General features: G+C 46.0%; 1 protein-coding gene across 3 annotated transcripts in view; it reads left to right on the top strand.

Annotated features, from left to right (window-relative positions):
• The window catches only part of GRAMD4 (GRAM domain containing 4), a 179,028-nt gene that overhangs the window by 124,969 nt on the left and 43,392 nt on the right, over positions 1 to 10,667 (top strand). For all 3 annotated transcript variants that reach the window (XM_075345114.1, XM_075345113.1, XM_075345115.1), the window contains one exon: positions 3,943 to 3,991. In XM_075345114.1, coding sequence (XP_075201229.1) covers positions 3,943 to 3,991 — 49 coding nt within the window. The remainder of the gene's footprint in view (positions 1 to 3,942; positions 3,992 to 10,667) is intronic.

The raw sequence follows: 10,667 nt of genomic DNA, 5'->3' as shown, positions 1-10,667 counted from the left end.
CCCACGATTGCTCAGTTTGGCTGGACGGCCAGGTCTAGGAAGAGTTCTGGTGGTCCCAAACTTCTTCCATTTAAGGATTATGGAGGCCACTGTGCTCTTGGGAACCTTTTGAGTACTGCAGAAATTCTTCTGTAACCTTGGCCAGATCTGTGTATTGCCACAATTCTGTCTCTGAGCTCCATGGCAGTTCCTTTGACCTCATGATTCTCATTTGGTCTGACATGCACTGTGAGCTGTGAGGTCTTATATAGTCAGGTGTGTGCCTTTCCAAATCAAGTCCTATCAGTTTATTTAAACAAAGCTGGACTCCAATAAAGGAGTACAACCATCTTAAAAAGGATCACAAGGAAATGGACAGCATACTTAAATATGAGTGTCTGTCTGAGCAAAGAGTCTGAATACTTATGACCATGTCATGTTTCCGTTTTTTTTTGTTTAATAAATGTGCAAAAATGTTTTTACATTTTTTTTTCTATCAAGATGGGGTGTAGAGTGTACATTACTGACAAAGAAAATTAACTTTTTTGGAATTTACCAAATCGTTGCAATGAAACAGAGTGAAAAATGTAAAGGGGTCTGAATACTTTCCGTACCAACTGTATCAAGATTGGGCTCAGGCTGGGAGACCTATACACCAACATGGGGCCAAGGCTGCGAGACATATTTACCAGGATGTGGCCCTGGCTGCGAGACCTATATATATACCAGGATGGGGCCCAGGCTGGGAGACATATATATCAGGATGGGGCCCAGGCTGTGAGACATATACTAGTATGGGGCTCAAGCTGCGAGACCTATATACCAGGATTTGGCCCAGGCTGTGAGACATATACCAGGCTGGGGGACATTACTACATAATGAAGGGGGAGGAGGAGCCACACACGTCTTTATAGGATTTACAAAGCTACAAGCGCCCATACATCCTACTTGAAAATGCAGGGGGGTGGGAATGTTAGAGCCAGATTCAAATCTTGCATCAGGGTTCATCAGACTTCAGTTATGCCACTGGTGTTGGGGGCACTTATATAGTATGTAAGCTAATGTGGGGGCTGTTATATATTGGGGGGGACTACTTTGGGGGGGACCCTCATACAGTGTGGGAGGCTTCTATTGAAGCCAATTATACAATGTGGGGGCTACAGTGGGGACCGTTAATCAGTGTTTTGGCTACTGTAGTGGCTATTATACAGCGTGTGTTTTGGTGGAGCTGTTTTCCCATCATACGATGTATAGGAGAGGTGTAAAGGGGTATCATACTGTCTTATAGGGGAACTCTGAGAACTTCATACTGTCTATAGGGGAGGTGTAGGGGCTTCATACTGTGTATAGATGAGCTGTATATGGAAGGATGAGATTGGATTTAGATAATCATGTACTATATAAACTAAATGATGTGCTGTCTAATATGTGCAGCCTTTTAAAAACAGTATTTTATGCTTTCCCTGTAGTGGCTATACAGATATACAGTGCTGGCCAAAAGTATTGGCACCCCTGCAATTCTGTCAGGTAATACTCAGTTTCTTCTTGAAAATGATTGTAATCACAAATTCTTTGGTATTATCTTCATTTAATTTGTCTTCAATGAAAAAAAAAAAATTTGTCATAAAGCCAAATTGGATATAATTCCACACCAAACATAAAAAAGGGGGTGGACAAAAGTATTGGCACTGTTTGAAAAATCATGTGATGCTTCTCTAATTTGTGTAATTAACAGCACCTGTAACTTACCTGTGGCACCTAACAGGTGTTGGCAATAACTGAAACACACTTGCAGCCAGTTGACATGGATTAAAGTTGACTCAACCTCTGTCCTGTGTCCTTGTGTGTACCACATTGAGGATGGAGAAAAGAAAGAAGACCAAAGAACTGTCTGAGGACTTGAGAATCCAAATTGTGAGGAAGAATGAACAATCTCAAGGCTACAAATCCATCTCCAAAGACCTGAAAGTTCCTGTGTCTACGGTGCGCAGTGTCATCAAGAAGTTTAAAGCCCATGGCACTGTGGCTAACCTCCCTAGATGTGGAAGGAAAAGAAAAATTGATGAGAGATTTCAACGGAAGATTGTGCGGATGGTGGATAAAGAACCTCGACTAACATCCATACAAGTTCAAGCTGCCCTGCAGTCCGAGGGTACAACAGTGTCAACCCGTACTATCCGTCGGCGTCTGAATGAAAAGGGACTGTATGGTAGGATACCCAGGAAGACCCCACTTCTTACCCCGAGACATAAAAAAGCCAGGCTGGAGTTTGCAAAACTTACCTGAGAGAGCCTAAAACGTTTTGGAAGAATGTTCTCTGGTCAGATGAGACAAAAGTAGGGCTTTTTGGGAAAAGCCATCAACATAGAGTTTACAGGAAAAAAAAAAGAGGCATTCAAAGAAAAGAACATGGTCCCTACAGTCAAACATGGTGGAGGTTCCCTGATGTTTTGGGGTTGCTTTGCTGCCTCTTGCACTGGACTGCTTGACCGGGGGCATGGCATTATGAAGTCTGAAGACTACCAACAAATATTGCAGCATAATGTAGGGCCCAGTATGAGAAAGCTGGGTCTTCCTCAGAGGTCATGGGTCTTCCAGCAGGACAATGACCCAAAACACACTTCAAAAAGCACTAGAAAATGGTTTGATAGAAAGCACTGGAGAGTCCAGACCTGAATCCCATAGAACACCTGTGGAGAGATCTAAAAATGGCAGTTTGGAGAAGGCACCCTTCAAATCTCAGGGACCTGGAGCAGTTTGCCAAAGAGAATGGTCTAAAATTCCAGCAGAGCATTGTAAGAAACTCATTGATGGTTACCAGAAGCGGTTGTTCGCAGTTATTTTGGCTGAAGGTTGTGCAACCAAGTATTAGGCTAAGGATGCCAATACTTTTGTCTGGCCCATTTTTGGAGTTTTGTGCGAAATGATCAATGATTTGATTTTTTGTTTCATTCTCTCGTGTTTTTTCATTGCAAGCAAAATAATTGAAGATAATAATACCAAAGAATTTGTGATTGCAATCATTATCAAGAAGAAACTGAGTATTATCTGACAGAATTGCAGGGGTGCCAATACTTTTGGCCAGCACTGTATGTCTAATTCCTTATTTAGGCCACTGTTGGTCACTTATGTAAAGGTGACTGACTTAAAAATTGTTTTTGACGCAGTTTTTTTTATATCTGACAATAGGTGTCATGCTAGTTTGTTATATGTGCTTTATCCTGCGTGTTTTCACTGTGCTTTTATTTGCCTGATTATCTTTATTGTTCTGATTTACTATTGTAGCTATTTTAAATAATTTCATCTGAGTTTATTAAAAGCTTTATTTGTGACGTCTTTGTAGTGAGAGAAGTGGGAACCCGTTGCATGATTCTTTCTGCCCAAACGATGTGCAGCATGGATCAGGACACCCTCCTGGATTACAAACATCTGTATTTTATTCTGAGTCCATGCCGTGTTTTTAGGGATGATCCTAGATAAAAGCACAACTGAGGCCGAGGTGACTAGTCCAGGAGTTCTTTCTCCATTGGCTTCTCCTCTCTCCTGAGCTAGACTGAAAGTACACACTAATGGTGACAGACTTATTAGTCTGAGCGGACAGTGAGAAGCCGGGTGGGACATGATTCCTGGACTAGTAGCCTTGACCCTGCCCGCAGTTTCAACTGTATTTTTTCGGTAACACCACAGTATGTCAGAATACTTCAGAATAATACAAAGATGTTTTTCTTGCAGTAGCTCTGTGGTTCGGGCAGCATGAGTCAGCTAATGGATTATTTTTACGAATATATGGTATACGTTATTTACTTTGTTACTGTTTTTTTATGGTTCACTTTTTTGTCCTCTGCAGTATAATTAAAACAAATATGTACTTGTAAAATTTGTTGACCATTTTGTGGTTTACATTAATTTCCCATTTGTTTTTAAATTCATGGTTTGTCCTTCTGTCTGCCTTTCTGTACATAGGGGTTGGAGGATACAGTGGTGCATTGTGCCTCAAGTTTCAGAACCCATAGTAAGTGCCTCAGGAGATGTTACTATTGATTGCATGGGTGTATAGTATGTTTGTACCAGGGGCTTAAAATGTGTCCGCCACTATAGAGGCCTTTATTACAGGTATCTATAGGAAACCTCTCTCCTCCTATACCAGTCTGTTTTGTATTGTTAATGATTCTTGTACTTGTTTTTATGTATACCTTTTTCACACGTGAAGCGTCATGGAAAAAAGGGCGCTATAATAAATAATATTAATAATAATAAAACCCTATTGATAAGCAGGTGGGTCATTCTCCCCCTTTATGATTGTGTAATCATATAGTAATGATTCTCCCTGTGCTCTTTAAAAAAAAAAAAAGTAAAGTAAAAAAAATGTCAGGTTTACTTGCAGTTCTATAATGAATGGGTGATAATTGGTCAGAAGGTTTAGTTGCCCAATCTCACACTGTTAAACTCTTTTATGTATGTATGTTTTAAGTTAGGGGGCCAAAACATGAGGCCTGATATACATATAAATCAATAGAATGTCTTTTTTTTTTTCTTCATTGTTATGGAGATGAGTGGACACTAGTGATGAGCGAGTACTAAAAAGCTCGGGTGCTCGAAGCTCGGGCCGAGCCTCCCAAGATACTCGTGTACTCGGCCCGAGCAACGAGCCCAATGTTATCCTATGGGAGACCCGAGTATTTTTGTGAAATGACCTCCCGGCAGCATGGAGAAACCCTAAAAATGGCACAAAAGTCTCAGAAGAGTGCTCAAATGACATGGCAACAGCATGGGGAAGACCCCTTGAAGCATTTATCACTCAAAAGTCACAGCTGTGAACAATTTTGTCCGCGTTTTACGCCATTTTTACGGACTCACCAGAAAACCTTCCAAAATGACCCCAAAATGATTTTTCATGGCAGAAATGTTAAGGGCACATACCCAATAGTGAGATAGAGCTGGTGTATGTTACTTTTTGAGATTAATACATGAAAGATTTTACGTGAAAACATTGTGTGGCACTCCGATGTCCCTGAGAAGAGACGTACATGAAGGCCTCTTGAGTCTAATGTGCCCATTTTGAGGAAGTGAGTCTTTGTAGTATTTTCCTTTGCCAGGGCAGTCCAAAATTGTGAGGTTCACCAATGTCCCTGGATAGAGACGTGCATGATGGCCTGTAAACCTGAAGTGCCCATTGTAAGGAAGTGGGTCTATTTTAGTATAGCCCTTTGCCAGGGCAGCCAAAAATTGGGAGGCTCCACATTGTCCCTGGATAGAGACGTGCATGATGGCCTGTAAACCTGAAGTGCCCATTGTAAGGAAGTGGGTCTATTTTAGTATAGCCCTTTGCCAGGGCAGCCAAAAATTGGGAGGCTCCACATTGTCCCTGGATAGAGACGTGCATGATGGCCTGTAAACCTGAAGTGCCCATTGTAAGGAAGTGGGTGTATTTCAGTATAGCCCTTTGCCAGGGCAGCCAAAAATTGGGAGGCTCCACATTGTCCCTGGGTAGAGACGTGCATGATGGCCTCAAAACATTAAGTGTCCATTTTAAGGAAGTGGGTCTATTTCAGTATAGCCCTTTGCCAGGGCAGCCAAAAATTGGGAGGCTCCACATTGTCCCTGGATAGAGACGTGCATGATGGCCTGTAAACCTGAAGTGCCCATTGTAAGGAAGTGGGTGTATTTCAGTATAGCCCTTTGCCAGGGCAGCCAAAAATTGGGAGGCTCCACATTGTCCCTGGATAGAGACGTGCATGATGGCCTGTAAACCTGAAGTGCCCATTGTAAGGAAGTGGGTGTATTTCAGTATAGCCCTTAGGCAGGGCAGCCAAAAATTGGGAGGCTCCACGTTGTCCCTGGGTAGAGACGTGCATGAGGGCCTCAAAACATTGTTCCCATTGCAAAGGAGCGGGTCTCCTGTCGTTGTAATGTCCATTCTGCAAAGAATGGGCGAAAAAATTTACCACTGGGGGTATACCTGAAACAAAGACCTAACTATTGTAACGGTCATCATGATGGCGCATGAGGAGAAGGAGGAGCAGTCCAGCGATTATCCAAAGTCGAGAAGTGTACCCATGGGTGAGTGGAGGTACATGGCAAACTTTAAACTCCGCTCTCATTTGCTGGTGGTGTGGTGAAGTCTGGCCCAATCCAACCCTTGTTCATCTTTATCAGAGTCAGCCTGTCAGCATTTTCAGTTGACAGGCGGGTGCGTTTATCTGTAATGATTCCACCTGCGGCACTAAAAACACGCTCTGACAAAACGCTAGCAGCAGGGCAGGCCAGGACTTCCAAGGCGTAGAGAGCCAATTCATGCCACGTGTCCAGCTTGGATACCCAATAATTGTAAGGCACAGAGGAATGTCGGAGTACAGTTGTTCGATCTGCAAGGTACTCCTTCAGCATCTGGGCAAACTTAGGATTTCTTGTGGCACTACCCCGCACCTCAGGGGCTGTGGTACGTGAGGGGCTGAGAAAACTGTCCCACATCTTAAAGACTGTTCCCCTACCTCTGGCGGATTGGACTTGTGCCTCTCTCGGCTGTACGCCTCGGTTGTCCACTGATTCCTGACCTATGCCGCTAGCGTTTTGTGAGGGGAATGCTTTGCCTACTTCCGTGAGTATGGCCTTCCGAAACTGCTGCATTTTGGTTGACCTCTCCTCCACGGGAATAAGAGACAAAAAGTTCTCCTTGTAGCGTGGGTCTAACAGTGTTACCAACCAGTAATGATTGTCGGCCAAGATGTTCTTAACGCGAGGGTCACGAGACAGGCAGCTTACCATAAAGTCAGCCATGTGCGCCAGACTCTTAACAGCCAGGACTTCAGTAGCCTGACCAACAAGATGACTGAACATGCTGTCCTCCTCCTCCTCCTCCTCCTCCTCCTCCTCCTCATCTACCCTGTCCTCTGGCCAGCCACGCTGAATCGAGGATATGACTGGTGTGCATGTCATATCCTCAATTTGGCCGGAGAGTTGCTCCATGTCTTCATCCTCCTCCTCGTCATAGTCCTCCACTGCACGTTGTGATGAGACGAGGCTGGGCTGTGTGTTATCACCCACACCCACTACTGTTTCTTGCTGCAACTCATCGCGCTCCGCCTGCAATGCATCATGTTTGTTTTTCAGCAGGGACCGTTTTAGAAGGCAGAGTAGCGGTATGGTGACGCTAATAATGGCGTCATCACCACTCACCATCTTGGTGGAGTCCTCAAAGTTTTGGAGGATGGTGCATAGGTCTGACATCCATCTCCACTCCTCAGGTGTTATGTGTGGAGTTTGACCCATTTCCCGACGGCTTAGGTGATGCAGGTACTCAACAACTGCCCTCTTCTGCTCACATATCCTGACCAACATGTGCAGAGTTGAATTCCAACGCGTGGGGACATCACACACCAGTCTGTGAGCCGGAAGATGCAAACGGCGCTGAAAGCCGGCAAGGCCGGCTGAAGCAGTAGGTGACTTTCGAAAATGTGCAGACAGGCGGCGAACTTTTACCAGCAGATCAGACAGCTCTGGGTATGACTTTATAAACCGCTGAACCACGAGGTTGAGCACATGGGCCACGCATGGAACATGTGTCAGCTGGCCTCGCCTCAAAGCCGCCACCAGGTTCCGGCCATTGTCACAAACGACCTTTCCTGGCTTTAGGTTCAGAGGTGTGAGCCAGTGATCTGCCTGCTGTTTCAGAGCTGTCCACAGCTCTTCTGCATTGTGGGGTTTGTCACCTATGCAGATTAGCTTCAGCACAGCCTGTTGCCGCTTCGCCGAGGCAGTGCTGCAGTGCTTCCAGCTTGTGACTGGTGTGGAGGGCACAGTGGATGAGGATGCGCAGGAGGAGGAGGAGGCTGAAGAGCATGACATTCCGGAGCTGTAGAGTGTGGGTGAAACACTGACTGAGGTAGGGCCTGCAAACCTTGGTGTGGGAAGGACGTGTTGCGTCCCTCGCTCAGACTGGGTCCCAGCTTCCACAATATTAACCCAGTGTGCCGTCAACGAGATGTAGCGGCCTTGCCCACAAGCACTTGTCCACGTGTCTGTGGTTAGGTGGACCTTGGGTGAAACAGCGTTGTTCAGGGCACGTGTGATGTTTTGTGACACGTGGTTATGCAACGCGGGGACGGCACACCGGGAGAAATAGTGGCGGCTGGGGACCGAGTAACGTGGGACAGCTGCCGCCATCAGGTCACGGAATGCTTCTGTCTCCACCAGCCTAAAAGGCAACATTTCCAGCGCAAGCAGTCGCGAAATGTTAGCATTTAGAACTGTGGCATGTGGGGTGTTGGCAGTGTATTTGCGCCTGCGTTCAAAGGTTTGCTGAATGGATAACTGAACGCTGCGCTGGGACAAGGACGTGCTTGATGATGGTGTTCTTTCTGCGTAGGCAACTGCAGGTGCAGGAGTGGAGGAGGCTTGTTCGCAGGCAGCATGGACAGAGGATTGGCTCGCATGCACAACCAGCGAAGACGTAGCAGTGACATCAGCAAGCACTGCTCCTCGACTCTGTTGTACTTCCCACAAAGTCGGGTGCTTGGCTGACATGTGCCTGATCATGCTGGTGGTGGTCAGGCTGCTAGTTTTGGTACCCCTGCTGATGCTGGCACGGCAGGTGTTGCAAATGGCCTTTTTTGAATCATCTGGATCCAACTTAAAAAACTGCCAGACTCGTGAAGACCTAACATTTGTACAGGCACCTTGTGTCGTCGTGTTGTTCCGGGGAACGGTTGCCTGACTTCTGCCTGGGGCCACCACCCTGCTTCTTACTGCCTGTTGTGATGCTACGCCTCCCTCCCCCTGTGCACTGCTGTCCTCGCTCTGCATATCCTCCTGCCAGGTTGGGTCAGTTACTGGATCATCCACCACGTCGTCTTCCTCTTCCGCACCCTGCTCCTCCTCCTGACTTGCTGACAATTGTGTCTCATCATCGTCCACCACTTGTTGAGACACGTTGCCAACTTCGTGAGAACGTGGCTGCTCAAATATTTGGCCATCTGTACAGACGATCTCCTCATGACCCACTTCAATATGAGCTGGCGAGAGGCCAGAATGTGTGAATGGAAACGTGAACAGCTCTTCCGAGTGTCCAAGTGTGGGATCATTAATGTCCGAGGAGGACGTGTACTCAGCCTGGTGGTAGGAAGGAGGATCAGGTTCAGAAATGTGCGGTGCAGTATCACGGCTACTGACACTTGACCGTGTGGAAGACAGAGTGTTTGTGGTGGTGCCAATCTGACTGGAAGCATTATCCGCTATCCAACTAACAACCTGTTGACACTGGTCTTGGTTCAAGAGCGGTGTACTGCTGCGGTCCCCAAGAATTTGGGACAGGACGTGCGAGCGACTAGATGTGGCCCTTTGTTGTGGCGAAATTAGAGCTTGCCCACGACCTCGGCCTCTGCCTGCACCACCATCACGTCCACTTCCTTGTTCCTTGCCAATGCCCTTGCGCATTTTGCAATGCTGTGCACTGCTGACGTGTATATTCACTACTTGTGCGTTATATCAAAGTTTCTGGAAATTGCACACAAGTGCACCTGTACGCTGCCACCGACAGGCACACACGTGCGGTTTTTAAATGCAAGCACGGACGCAATAATAACCTAACACAGGTTTTAGGAGCAAAAATTAAGAACTCTGACACTATCAGCCACTGCTGACTGACGTGTATTATACACTACACTTGTGCGTTATATAATAGTTTGGTAAACGCACACCAGTGCACCTGTACGCTGCCACCAACAGGCACACACGTGCGGTTTTAAAAACCAAGCACGGACGCAATAATAACCTAACACAGGTTTTAGGAGCAAAAATTAAGAACTCTGACACTATCAGCCACTGCTGACTGACGTGTATTATACACTACACTTGTGCGTTATATAATAGTTTGGTAAACGCACACCAGTGCACCTGTACGCTGCCACCAACAGGCACACACGTGCGGTTTTAAAAACCAAGCACGGACGCAATAATAACCTAACACAGGTTTTAGGAGCAAAAATTAAGAACTCTGACACTATCAGCCACTGCTGACTGACGTGTATTATACACTACACTTGTGCGTTATATAATAGTTTGGTAAACGCACACCAGTGCACCTGTACGCTGCCACCAACAGGCACACACGTGCGGTTTTAAAAACCAAGCACGGACGCAATAATAACCTAACACAGGTTTTAGGAGCAAAAATTAAGAACTCTGACACTATCAGCCACTGCTGACTGACGTGTATTATACACTACACTTGTGCGTTATATAATAGTTTGGTAAACGCACACCAGTGCACCTGTACGCTGCCACCAACAGGCACACACGTGCGGTTTTAAAAACCAAGCACGGACGCAATAATAACCTAACACAGGTTTTAGGAGCAAAAATTAAGAACTCTGACACTATCAGCCACTGCTGACTGACGTGTATTATACACTACACTTGTGCGTTATATAATAGTTTGGTAAACGCACACCAGTGCACCTGTACGCTGCCACCAACAGGCACACACGTGCGGTTTTAAAAACCAAGCACGGACGCAATAATAACCTAACAGGTTTTTTTGGGGAGCGACAATTACAGTACAGACAAGTCAGACACTATCTGGACTGTTTTACACTGTGTACACCAGCCCCAGATATGAAGGCTGGTATACGGTCACCACTACCCTGCCTGCCTGCCTGCCTGTATACTGCTACAATAGTCCTGACAAGGAC

Source organism: Anomaloglossus baeobatrachus, chromosome 4 (assembly GCF_048569485.1).
Source record: "Anomaloglossus baeobatrachus isolate aAnoBae1 chromosome 4, aAnoBae1.hap1, whole genome shotgun sequence".
NCBI classification, from domain to species: Eukaryota; Metazoa; Chordata; class Amphibia; order Anura; family Aromobatidae; genus Anomaloglossus; species Anomaloglossus baeobatrachus.
This window is presented reverse-complemented; position numbering and strand designations above follow the sequence as displayed.